Source organism: Bufo bufo, chromosome 2, assembly GCF_905171765.1.
Source record: "Bufo bufo chromosome 2, aBufBuf1.1, whole genome shotgun sequence".
In the NCBI taxonomy this organism is placed as follows: Eukaryota; Metazoa; Chordata; class Amphibia; order Anura; family Bufonidae; genus Bufo; species Bufo bufo.
Window position 1 is genome coordinate 408,835,437 of NC_053390.1, and position 13,920 is coordinate 408,849,356.

Below are 13,920 nucleotides of genomic sequence, written 5' to 3' on the forward strand. Positions count from 1 at the left end.
AGCGCAGTACGTGTAGCAGTAAGGACTGTGTCTTGCACTGACTCTCCAGCGCAGTAGGTGTAGCAGTAAGGACTGTGTTCTGCACTGACACCCCAGCGCAGTACGTGTAGCAGTAAAGACTGTGTCTTGCACTGACACCCCAGCTCAGTAGGTGTAGCAGTAAGGACTGTGTTTTGCACTGACACTCCAGCACAGTACGTGTAGCAGTAAAGACTGTGTTCTGCACTGACACCCCAGCGCAGTACGTGTAGCAGTAAAGACTGTGTCTTGCAGTGACTCTCCAGCGCAGTAGGTGTAGCAGTAAAGACTGTGTTCTGCACTGACTCTCCAGCGCAGTACGTGTAGCAGTAAGGACTGTGTCTTGCACTGACTCTCCAGCGCAGTAGGTGTAGCAGTAAAGACTGTGTTCTGCACTGACTCTCCAGCGCAGTACGTGTAGCAGTAAAGACTGTGTTCTGCACTGACTCTCCAGCGCAGTACGTGTAGCAGTAAGGACTGTGTCTTGCACTGACTCTCCAGCGCAGTAGGTGTAGCAGTAAGGACTGTGTTTTGCACTGACTCTCCAGCGCAGTACGTGTAGCAGTAAGGACTGTGTTCTGCACTGACACTCCAGTGCAGTACGTGTAGCAGTAAAGACTGTGTTCTGCACTGACTCTCCAGCGCAGTACGTGTAGCAGTAAGGACTGTGTTTTGCACTGACACTCCAGCGCAGTACATGTAGCAGTAAAGACTGTGTCCTGCACTGACACTCCAGCGCAGTACGTGTAGCAGTAAAGACTGTGTCTTGCACTGACTCTCCAGCGCAGTACGTGTAGCAGTAAAGACTGTGTTCTGCACTGACTCTCCAGCGCAGTACGTGTAGCAGTAAGGACTGTGTCTTGCACTGACACCCCAGCGCAGTACGTGTAGCAGTAAAGACTGTGTCTTGCACTGACACTCCAGCGCAGTACGTGTAGCTGTAAGGACTGTGTCCTGCACTGACACTCCAGCGCAGTACATGTAGCAGTAAGGACTTTGTCCTGCACTGACTCTCCAGCGCAGTACGTGTTGCAGTAAAGAGTGTGTTCTGCACTGACTCTCCAGCGCAGTACGTGTAGCAGTAAAGACTGTGTCTTGCACTGACTCTCCAGCGCAGTACATGTAGCAGTAAGGACTGTGTCCTGGACTGACACTCCAGCACAGTATGTGTAGTAGTAAGGACTGTGTCTTGCACTGACTCTACAGCGCAGTACGTGTTGCAGTAAAGACTGTGTTCTGCACTGACTCTCCAGCGCAGTACGTGTAGCAGTAAAGACTGTGTCTTGCACTGACTCTCCAGCGCAGTACATGTAGCAGTAAGGACTGTGTCTTGTACTGACACCCCAGCGCAGTACGTGTAGAAGTAAAGACTGTGTCTTGCACTGACACTCCAGCACAGTATGTGTAGTAGTAAGGACTGTGTTCTGCACTGACACCCCAGCACAGTACGTGTAGCAGTAAAGACTGTGTTCTAGCAGTAAGGACTGTGTCCTGGACTGACACCCCAGCGCAGTACGTGTAGCAGTAAGGACTGTGTCCTGGACTGACACTCCAGCGCAGTACGTGTAGCAGTAAAGACTGTGTCTTGCACTGACACTCCAGCGCAGTAGGTGTAGCAGTAATGACTGTGTTCTGCACTGACACTCCAGTGCAGTACGTGTAGCAGTAATGACTGTGTTCTGCACTGACTCTCCAGCGCAGTACGTGTAGCAGTAAAGACTTTGTCTTGCACTGACTCTCCAGCGCAGTACGTGTAGCAGTAATGACTGTGTTCTGCACTGACTCTCCAGCGCAGTACGTGTAGCAGTAATGACTGTGTTCTGCACTGACACCCCAGCGCAGTACCTGTAGCAGTAAGGACTGTGTCTTGCACTGACACCCCAGCGCAGTAGGTGTAGCAGTAAGGACTGTGTTCTGCACTGACACCCCAGCGCAGTACGTGTAGCAGTAAGGACTGTGTCTTGCACTGACACCCCAGCGCAGTACGTGTAGCAGTAAAGACTGTGTCTTGCACTGACTCTCCAGCGCAGTACGTGTAGCAGTAAGGACTGTGTTCTGCACTGACACCCCAGCGCAGTACGTGTAGCAGTAAGGACTTTGTCCTGGACTGACACTCCAGCGCAGCCTCAGCTATTTGAAAACTCAGCTCATTACTGCAGCAGGATGAAGGGCGGAGAGGGTGGCGAGCGGCATTGTGGGAAAGGCAGTCCGCTCGGCGCTCGGGCAGCCTGCTGGCGGCTCTGCACGGACTACATATCCCAGAGGCCTGCGCGCTGTGTACACGGCGGAGCAGTGCGGCTAGTCTCAGGCGCTTTGGTGGTATGTTAGCGCAGCCAAGCGACGGTTCGGCATAGCTCCTGAACCTCCAGGCGTCGTGGAAGTTTTCCTGCGTGCGGGAGGATCGGCTATCTACACGAGATCCGAGAGGAGCACTTTCTGGAGGAGGCTGGTGCTGGTACTGGGGGGACAGTTGCGTGTGAAGATGCCTTTGAAGAAGGAGAGTTTCTTGCACATGTGATCCTTGTATATATGTCTCGTCTGCTGCGACTTTTGTGGTGGGAAGAAGTTTCCAGGGCTGGAGATGGGCTCCCCGCGATGTGATGGACTGTGGAGAGTCTCCTCTAGGCACTGGGCTCTGCTCTGCAGCTGAGAACTTTCCAGTAGGATGGGGCTGGATGCCTGATCACACACCCGCCCGCCACTGCTCCTCCACAGCTGCCACTGCTCCCCTTCTTGGCTGCCAGTTATGAGGAGGTTGAGTTGGTGGTGCCTGGTGCTGGGCATCCCCTGTGCCCTGGTTCTAGCCAGGGTGCCAGTCTCTTCCTCACACCCTCAGCCCTGCCAGATCCTCAAGAGAATTGGGCACACAGTTCGGATCGGGGCTGTCCAGCTCCAGCCCTGGAGAACCCGGGGCATTACAGCTCAATACGCCCGCACTTGGCCTGAGAATGAGAGCGGGCTCCAGAAGATGGGTGCAGGTGGTGACCAAGATGCGGAGGAGGCTGAAGGCATGGAGCGGCTGAGGGAACTGGGTGCCCCCACTTTAGACAGAAAGTCCAGCCATGGTCCAAGGAGTTCCATGGGCCACAGAGGTGGAGAGGAGCTGCTCTTTCCCAGGGAGGCGCTACTCCTGGCAGTGGAGAACCTCAACAGGGTGCCAGGCCTGCTACCATATAACCTGTCCTTGGAAGTGGTGATGGCCATAGAAGCTGGCCTGGGGGACCTGCCCATGCTGCCATCCTCCAGCTCATCCTGGAGTAGCGACCCGGTCTCCTTCCTTCAGAGTGTATGCCACACGGTGGTGGTCCAGGGGGTCACTTCCATCATCGCCTTCCCTCAGAATAAAGGAGAGATTTTGGAATTGGAGTTTATATCCTCAATATTACAGATCCCAGTGGTCAGTATTGTGAAGAGTGAGTTCACAAGGAAAACCGAGGTAAGAGAAGTGGGTTCCTACTCTAGAAGATAGCCTTCACTCCTGGGTGGTAGACGACTTGTCCTAACTCTGCAAAGTGGAGAGCTCTTCAGCACCAGGGACAGCTCCCTTGGGTGTCAGCACTAGGTTAGGAACTGGTGATAGAACTGAAGATATGTGAAGGTCTTTGTGTTAGGTTTAGAGTAGATTATTATTACTATTCTGTACTTTGCTAGTCTTTGTGCTAGCAGTACAGCCATCTTCATGCATACCTACAGCTCTTTACATACCTGTGCAGTGTTTACTGAGCCAGGTAGACATTACTGGACCTTACCTCCACCTATAAGTCCTTACAGGTATTGGTAAAGCTGTCAAATATTGCTTCTTTCTATAGACACCACATCTTTCTGAGCAATGTTCTGGAGCCACATACAGCTCCATGCATTTTACATGCTGTGTCTGCTCTACCAGGACATGACGCCAGATGTAACACTATCCGTCTTCTGTTTTGCATCTGGCATCATGTCCTATGCTGATTACTGTGGCTTGTGAGCCTTTTATTGCTATATCTAGATATCTCTTTTACATTTCTTTTTTTTTTTTTTAAGCTATGTCATTTATGTATTGGTGACATTATTGTCCATAATGATCTAAAGTTTACTTAAAATAAATAAATAATATATATATATATATAGACAGGCTCTTCCTCACACAGTATATATATATAATATACATACACACACACACAGTATATATATATAATATATATATATATACACACACACACACACACACACACACACACACACACAGTAGATAGATAGCTCTCTGTAGCAAGTATTAGAGGATTTCTCTGTAGACCTTTCCCAACACATTCCCATAGGTTTGGTGGATGAAATTAGTCCTGCCATTAAATTGTTAACGATATCAAATCATCTGATGTCATTTGCTTGCTTAGTGAGGTTTTATAGAGAAAAGTTTATGAAGAGTCCCTGATAAATCAGCTTATTTCCCAGCACTTGTCCAGAAGGGTTTTATACGATGCTGGAGGAATTGATTTCATCTGGCTGGTGATGGCTAATTAAGTTTTATCTACAGCGTGCGCTTCCATTCTTCTCCACAAACCAGATGCGTGATGCTTAAGGAAAGTGGTTGGGAAAACAGGTGCCAATAGTGTAACGTAGGAGATGCATTGTGCTTTCCATCATCCCAGCATAATGGGCTCTCAGAAAACCCACAAGTGGAAGCAGACCCCTGTCATCGGAGTTATGATGCAGTATTAATGAGAGCCATTGTATTAATTTTACATAGCTCAAAAAAATCTAATGTTGCTTGTATGGCAGATGCTACAGTTGTTCCAATCTTTGCGGAGCTTGAGGGTCAGTTATGGCTAAGACGGACCCCTTTAAATAAGGATATTGATGAGATGTGTGAAGTGGTGATCTGGAGAATGGGGCATAAATAGTGAATATATTTACAGTACATGTGGCTTCTCACAGAGCTCTTAGAAGTATGAGGTATTGACGGCCAACTCCTGCCCTTTCGACTCATTTGATAGAGTCTGTATGGTATCACAGGCACCTTTCATATGCTTATCTGAGCCAGTTGGTTGCCATACTGTGGTTGGGGGTATACAGCAAATTTTTGTAAAGCACCAATATCAACTCAACATCCAAACTACTCAGATTTTATAAAGTTTAATTTCATTTTTTACGGAGGTAGGTCCCTATAAGTTTATTTTAACCTATGTGTAGGAAACATGACTATATGCAAGTTGCTAATATATTCCTATTAAAAGTTCTGCACAGATGTCTTGCTGCCACCATCTCAGGTAAAACATTCTCAAGTCCCACAGAGTCATCCATCAGCAACTGAAGAACACTGGGAAACTAGGGTCACATGACCCTCCTTCAGCGGCCATTTCGAGATGAGAGGTCCAGGTGGTTAGCGAGAGTGCTTTGCCTGACATGGTAGTAGCTCTTAACAAAGTAAGACATTGGAGCAGAAGACTTAAGACTATATTAGTAACTTGTATATAGTCCCGTTTCCTACCCATTGGATAAAATACATCTAAGGGTACTTTCACACTAGCGTTAAAGTTTTCCGGTATTGAGTTTTTTTTTTTTCCGGTATTGAGCCTCTATGCTCAATACCGGAAGAAAAAAAAACGCTTCAATTTTGTCCTAATACATTCTGAATGGAAAGCAATCCGCTCAGTATGCATCAGGATGTCTTTAGTTCAGTCACTTTTACGGTATTTGGCCAGAAAAAATACCGCAGCATGCTGTGGTATTTTCTCCGGCCAAAATTCCAGAACACTTGCCGGATCCGGCATTAATTTCCATTGAAATGTATTAATGCCTGATCCGGTACCAAGTGTTCAGGAAATTTCCGCTTTGACAGATTTGACGGATTTCTTGTCTGCGCTTGCGCAGACCTTTAAAAATGTTTAAAAAAAAATACCGGATCAGTTTTTCCGGATGACACCGCAGAGACGGATCCAGTATTTCAATGCATTTATCAGACGGATCTCCGTTTGCACATGGATTTCTGGATCCGGCAGGCAACGTAGCCTAAAGCAGTCAATCCCGTTCTGTTTTTTTCCCTTGATATTTTGTTTAGTAAAATAAGGAAATAGAACAAACCCTAAAGACTTGGACAATCCTTCCACACCAGCCTCATCACATAGACAAGTGCTACAGTTTCTGAAAATAATAGGTGACCTTGTTTCCTAATCTCAGACAGCCCCGTTAATAGTTTTTATTCAGAATGTAATTATTTGGAACACAATGTTCTGTTTGGGACATCAGTTTTCTCAAGCTATGTTCACATCTGCGTTGGAGGTTCCATCTGGAGCCTCCATCACAGAAATTGTCAAAAATATCGGAAAAGTTCTGCATGCAAAGAACGGAAACCAAATGGATTCCATTATAGTCAGTAGGATCTGTTAAGTTCCATCCGTGTCAGTTATGTGCCGAATCCTGTACTTCCATTATGTCCCTTTTTCTGCTCCTATAATGTAGAAAAAGAGTGGAAAATAATAGTGCTGATGTGAACGAGCCCTTAATGGTATGTATGTGTTTTATGTATCTGGATCTTCTTTGTGCTTATCTTCTTTCCCTTTTCGATTCCTACAACAATTATTGAACTTCCAATGAGATTCCCTTGATATGTGCAACATAAGACATCTTCTACTTAGGGCCCATTTGCACGACCGTATAATAGTGTCCACATCTGTCCCGCAATTTTGCAGAACCCATGCAGACCCATTCATTTCAATAGGGCCGCAAAAGATGCGGACAGCACACAGCGTGCAATCCGCATCCGTACTTCCGTTCCCTGGCCCCACAAAAAAGATAGAACGTGTCCTATTCTTGTCCACAGTTGTGGATAAGAATAGACCTTTTTATCATAGGGATGGCCTCTCTGTAAAATGCCGGTATCCGTGTTTTGCGGATCCGCCATTTGTGGACCGCAAAAACGAATACGGTCTTCTGAATGAGTCCTTGTAGTGTTTTCTGGCACTCTTCTATACAGCCACTGATGCGGATGCCCTGCTGTGGTAATGGGCACTCACAATCCAAGTGCTCTTTCATAACCAAATGAGTCTGTGGAACCAGAAAGGTCCCTCATACAAGCTCCTGGCTCACATGCCCATACGGTACAGGGATTTATCTGAGGGCAACTTTCACTGACAAGGGCAGGGAAAGATATCTACTAGAGAGGAGCAAATTTGTAAAAATTAGTTTTGGGTCTGATATGGCTGAATGGACCTTATTATTCGATTCGGGTGCCAATCCATTCCATTATAATTTTTATAGTAGCTTTAGAAGACTTGTTTCTACAAATCATTTTATTGGGAAAAGGGGGGGGGGGGACCCCAGGTTTCCCAAGAGAGAAGGACAGTGCCCACCCAATGTAACCACAGAGGGCACCCGTAGGAAGTAACTCGGTACAAGCTCCCGAGTATAATGGCGAAAAAACTCCCGAGTATAATAAATATTTTATTATATTTCAATATGTCAAAACATGATTAAAAGTACATACATGTGATGCCCCCGGTGCCCCCTGATGAAGGCACGCCGAAACGCGCGTTGGGGTAGCGCCATCCTGGGTTGTCCCACACATGGTCCTCTTTTGGTGAGTCTTGGTTGCAGCCTTACCTCCACGATCTCTTGACTTTGGTGTTTTATCATTACACCTGGTCTTTATTTATTTCGGTATGTTGTTTATTTTCCAGCTTTTGCTTGTGTAGCTTTTTGCTCAACATACCATGTCTCATTTGCGTGGTTGGTCTTCCAGCTGACCCTTTACTCACCTTACATTCCTATATGTATTTGGTTCATGGGCTGGTCATTGAACCGAGTACTTCCCTATTACCTCCATATTTATGTATTTTTGACCTATGTGTTCTCCCAGGGTGGTGCTCTTTCTTCTCCTTCCCCGGCTCCCATCCATCTTGTCCCCCGGCATCACATGTATGTACTTTTAATCATGTTTTGACATATTGAAATATAATAAAATATTTATTATTTGGTACTTTGAGCTACATTTTCTCAGTTTTTTTAATCATTTTATTGAAATAAATATAAAAAACACATAATAGTTGTAGATTTATATGGGATGATAATAGTGGATTCTTCATCGATGCGAACAGAAAAGGGCAAGAATTTCACACAAGAAGAAAAATGATATTGTAAAATTGGACTCAAACTTGATGAGAAATGACAAGCTTGGAGAATGGATGTTAGAAAATGAATAGATCTAATATATCCTTTTCTCCAGACTGCTGCCAAACTCTAAAAAATAAGGGCTGATAAAAAAAACAAAAACAAAAAAAAACAACAACAAATGCAGATCACAATTTAAAAAAAGAGTACACAAAAAGTTTGAAAACAGGTTACAATTTATGTCACACCAGGAAGAAAATAAGGAGGGAAATGATTTATGCATCTGCTTTTATTTCATTTTTCCATAACCATAAAAAAAACTGATATGCACAGTGTGTTCTCTGGATCTGAACAATATGCCCGGGAAATGCCATTATATCGCACATATAGTGCTCTGCCAGGAAGCTAATCCTGAATTGCCTAAACTATCAAACAAAAACCCACTGCAAGAAAAGAACAAAGTTTTTTGTTTTTTTCGGTTTCATAGTGTTAATCAATTCCATTGAATGACCAACACTTCAGTGCTTGTAAAACCTCCCTATATATATAAAACAATATATGGTGGGCATATAAAACAATATATTTCAGCTAGGTACTTACCTCTTATTAGTATAGCATGAACAAATACTTTAAGCAGAATGAGTACTGTAGCAATGACCTAATTTATACTTTTTATAGCTTTTCTTTTTTTACATGGAGGAGTGATTCTAATAGTAAAAGGAGACTGCGTGGAATTTAAATTCTCTTGACCTCTTGGGCAGCTCATGAGCGAAAACATGGGCCGATAGGCCCCATACACACAGCAATGTCTTTATGAGTCCACGTTATGGACCTATAGTTATTACATCTGTTGTGACTCTACAAGGTGTATTCTCTCCCGCCTCATGTAAATTAAGGTTCAGTGAAAAATTTAACCCACACAGATGTACAGTTTGAGCTCATAGACTGCTAGTGTGGATCAAACAACACAGATATCAGGTAGAATTGTGTGCACAAGGCCACATATGGCAGATAGCTGGACTTCTTCACCTGTGGGAAGTTGTCCCCACATGTGTAGAAGCGCCTACCTGCAGCAAGATTGACAGGGCAGGACAGTTAACCTGGCCCCGATAATTTCCTGCCTGCACCGCTGCTCCAATTAGCTGAGTAGGGGCAGAAGCTTCCACTTTAAGGGCAGAAGCTTCTGGGTAGCGGCATCTGTGCAGTCATGCTCTGAAGAAGAAATGCTGCCCTTGCTCTGCTAATCGGCTCAGAGGCGCAGGCAGGAAATTGTCAGGGCCGGGCTCAATGTCCTATCTTGTCAATCTTGTGACAGGTGGGTGCTTCTTCACCTTGTTCATGTATAAGTGGAAGCAGGACTTCTTCACCTGTGGGGAGCTGTCCCCACATGTGTAGACACGCTCATCTGCAGCAAGATTGACATGGCCAGACATTTAACACGGCCCTGAAAATGTCCTGCCTGCCGCTGCTTCAATTAACCGAGCAAGGACAGAAGCTTCCACACTATGTGGACAAAAGTCTTGGGACACCTACACATCACACCTTCAGTAGCTTTTATGCCAACCTAAAGGTATTAATATGGAGTTAATCTCTCCTTTGCAACTAAAGCATCTTCCACTCTTGTGGGCAGGCTTTCTACAAGATTTTGAAGTGTGTTTGGGGGAAATTTTGCCAATTCATCCAGAAGAGAATTTGAGAGTTCAGATGTTGGACAAGAAGGCCTGGAGTGCAATCTCTGTTGTAGTTCATTCCAAAGGCATTCAGTGGGATTGAGGTCAGGGCTCTGTGCGGGCCAGTCAAATTCTTCCACACCAAACTCACCCAACCATGCCTTTATGGAGCTTGCTTTGTGCACTGGGCTCAGTCATGCTGGAACAGAAAATGGCCTTCCCCAAACTTTTTCCACAAAGTTGGAAGCATACAATTATATAAAATGTCTTTTATGCTGAATATTGTTGTGCTGATGTTAATGCCAGAGGAGGTTTGAAATAATGCAGTTATGGAGTCAGCAGAATGTTGTCGACTTTTATACACTAGGGGGCACATTTATTAAGCCCCTGCACTGGCAGTGGATCGCCGTAGTTATGTAGAGGCGCAGGCCTCTACATAACTTCGACATATCCACCACCGATTCTAAATGTAGACCAGCTCCTTTGCTATCTTACATTTAGACCATTTTCTATGCCTAAACCAGATGTAGAAAATGATAAATGAGATTGGCTTGCTGGCCCTTCCAGTCCCTCACCATGCCCCTTTTTTTAGACCTGGCGTGAGCGGGGAAGAAGTCACAGATTCTGCCGCAACATGGTGTGCAACAGAATCTGCGCCAGATATATGCCACAAAAGTGGCGTATATATGTTTGTAAATGGCCCCCTATGTTCCTCAGCAATCGGTGACCACACTTTCTAACTTTATGTAGTCTGCCTCTTCGTTAATGAGTTACTGTGGTTCCTAAACAGTTTGCAATTATACCACTCACAGTTGATAATGGAATACTGTATCTAGAAGGGAAGACATTTCACGAACTGATTTGTTACAGTGGTAATTTCCTATTGCAGTTCCACGCTGGAATTCAGTTAGCTCTTTAGAATGACTGATATGGAGAGCACAGAACAATGGTGGAGTAGTAGTAAACCACTTCACCAGACGTTTAACCACTATCCGTTTCAGAGACAAAGAAAGAGGTGGGTGTAAAAAGGTACCGCCACTCCCGGTGTAACTATTAGTCATAAAATTAGATGTCAATTCGGTAATAGTTCTAGTAAGATCTCAAGTAATGAGTAGTAGCCCGACCAATGTGAAATGGTCTATAAAAAGATAAGGTAATTATGAATATATTAATAAAACCAAAGTAAAATGAAAGACAAATAAAAGAAGTGGGATGAATCAATGGGATCCACAAATAGTCCCTTTGCTGCGATGGTATATATAAGGAACAAATGAAGATAAAAGAATAAGATAAGTATGACGGATCGCCTGCCACCCCTGGGTGCCTCCATCGAACGATGCTCCTAGTGCTAACCAAGGACCAGCACCGCACTCGACACCATAACCACCGCAAACCCCACGAACCGCCGCTGCTTGGTTTGGGGTTTCGCTGTATTCCACCCACCCTGAACCCAAGGCTGGGCTCCAGCTTCCAGTGGGTGAACCTCTCCTTAGTTCAGAGAACAAAACAGAAACAGCTCTTACAAGAGCTAGGGATTATACTCTGGAGAGTATAATGATTATAGCAATCCCGAGAGTGTAGTTCTCCAATCCCCCAAACATGAGCCCAGACTTCATGAAGGGTAGAACAGGACACTTTAATGGGGCTACATGTCAGCCTTTTATGAAGGTCTTCCAGCAAGGGACACTCCCATGATGACCTTGTGGATGACTGAGACAGTTTTTACATAAACCAATCACATTGCAGTTACAGGCAGAAAACACTCACATGTGATACAATTAACCAACACAAGGGGATAACGTAATCAAACATGAACAGCATGCAAACAGATATCCCCAGAGTCTTAATAAAAGAATAGGGAGAGAGGAGACACATGCCATGGGATTATCTCCTGAGTGTATCAGAGGGTGATCTACTCCTCTACACCGGAGTTGGCTACTTCTAAAGTCAGCTATCTTTATCCCATCACTAACACAATAGAACAAAGAGACAAATAAACTAACACATTCCTTGGGAGTCTCAGTGCAGAGTTAATAGTTTCTTGTAGCCCAGCAAGAGATCTGAGGGGCAGTCTCCATAGTTCTGGGTCCATAGTCCGTAGGAAGGAAGCTAGTACTAAGGCTTCTCCAGCAGCCCCAGTGACAGTTCAGTCCGTCACAATAAGTATCCACTCACTTTGCTGTGGGGTTGTCAACAGGATAAGCTCAAGACACCTGAGACAATGAACCCCCTGGCCAGGATCGCACGTAGTATGGTAGAGATTCAAGGCAGCACACTCCTCATCGGTTTCTGGTCAATCTCTTTATTCAAGTAATATGTGGCTCAATGTGTTTCGTGGGCTCCTTCAAACAATACCCCCCTTCCTCAGAAGCAGATTAATAAAAGCAGTAATCCTTTAGAATGAGCTATTCTTTCACAAGCGTTTGTAACGGCAGAGGGGCTGGATTTTATGCACCTGTAGCAATAGGACTGAATGAAACACCTAAATTCTGTGATAAACAGGTGTGTCGTAAAGACAGCCCCTTTTTAAAACTGGTCGCCATGTGTCTAACTTCTTTAACCATGTCTGCTCAGATATTTGTCCTAAATGGCAGACAGCCCAAAGCAAGGACAGCTCTCCGCGAATAGCTTTCCGCTCAGGAATTGTTTCTGGATGGGTACCCCCACTATGAAGTCCATAAGCCCTATTAGGACATATAGAAAAGGGTCTCGTTTATGGAACTAATTCCCTTTTAAAAATATTAGTAAGTTGTCAAATCTGCATTTATATTACTGTCATTACTGTGTTCTTTATGATTTTTCTAGAATTTATTTTCTTTAAGGATTGCCAATATGAAGAACAAATGCACATATACAAAATTCTAATTTTAGTAAAATATGATCAGATGTTAGGACATGACCACTTTAGCACAGATTTCCTTTAGACTGTATTTATCATTTGACTCTTTAAGGGTTTCATTCTTTTATCTAGGTATTTCAATTATTTTAACTGGTGGCTTTGTCAAACCATTGACTAGCTCAGCCCTGGTCTGCTGCCTCCGTATGTCTCTTCATGTTCCCCGTGTGTAACATGCTGAGTGACCTTGTGATTATTGATTCGTATAACACTGTGCCTCTTCTTTAATACATTTTAAAAGAAATAGTAGAAATGCTTCAAAGAGTGTGAGAAGAAACTCCTTTCAGATGAACCATAGTATGTGCAGCAAACAACTAGTTAGAATATAAAAGCCGACCTATGTCTCTGATTTCTGTGCACACAAAGGTCTCTGTAGAAGGGGAAAACATTTGCTACTTGTTTTTTTCACTTTTTTTTTCCAGCTAGATTTGTGAACATAATAAGAACTCTAGCTCTTGTCATTTTTCTTAGAATTAGATATTTGTTAGAGGGGACTTCCAATGTCTACCTCATCATTTTAGATAAAAGTGGTGTTGGGCTGTGATAATCTGATAATAATTTGTAAGCTATCATTTGAATAATTGGGAGCTGGTGGAAGGATGCTGTGTGATTGCAAAATGTAATATCCATCAATGCACATCAGTGTAGTAATGAATAGGTCACCATCTAACCGCTCCAAGGTAAGGGAGGAAGTCGATATCAAATAAGGTTTCAAGCTCAGAAAGATTATATGTGATAAAATATTAATTAAATTCATTGACTGATCACAGAGGAATAGTTATTTTCAAACTAATTATAGTTTGGGCATTTTTTCAAGTAGCTGCTTTTGACCAGTGTCTGCTTCATGAAATCTAAAATGATGGTATACCCCAAAAAATATTATGCCTTATTGGTCCCTTTTCTGGCCCTATGGTTACCATATATTGAGAAAATGTTTACATACACAGAAATTCACGATCCAGCACAGGATTCAAGTCCATCTGCTGGTATCACACAAAGGGACCACAGAGAATGGCAATTTATTTGGCCAGACGGCCCCCGTACAGTGCAAGCCGGCTGTTTTTGAGAAAGGCATCCATGAAAAAATAGCTGTTAACAATGGACCGTGTTGACCCATAATATTATATGTAGCCATTCTCTTCTTTATGGAGACGGCAGAAGTTTCTTTTTAAATAGTTGCTGCATTATCCATTCACATCCAGTCTCAAATTCAGCTGTTTCCCAATTACTGAATGGAAGTCCAACACTGGA

The 13,920-nt window shown here is 44.0% G+C and overlaps 1 protein-coding gene across 1 annotated transcript in view; it reads left to right on the plus strand.

Annotated features, from left to right (window-relative positions):
* Positions 1-2,413: 2,413 nt before the first annotated feature.
* Positions 2,414-13,920, plus strand: part of GRIN3A (glutamate ionotropic receptor NMDA type subunit 3A) — a 402,162-nt gene continuing 390,655 nt past the window's right edge. Inside the window, exon 1 of the mRNA XM_040417275.1 lies at positions 2,414-3,454. Within this exon, the coding sequence (XP_040273209.1) occupies positions 2,765-3,454 (690 nt within the window). The 5' untranslated portion in view covers positions 2,414-2,764. The remainder of the gene's footprint in view (positions 3,455-13,920) is intronic.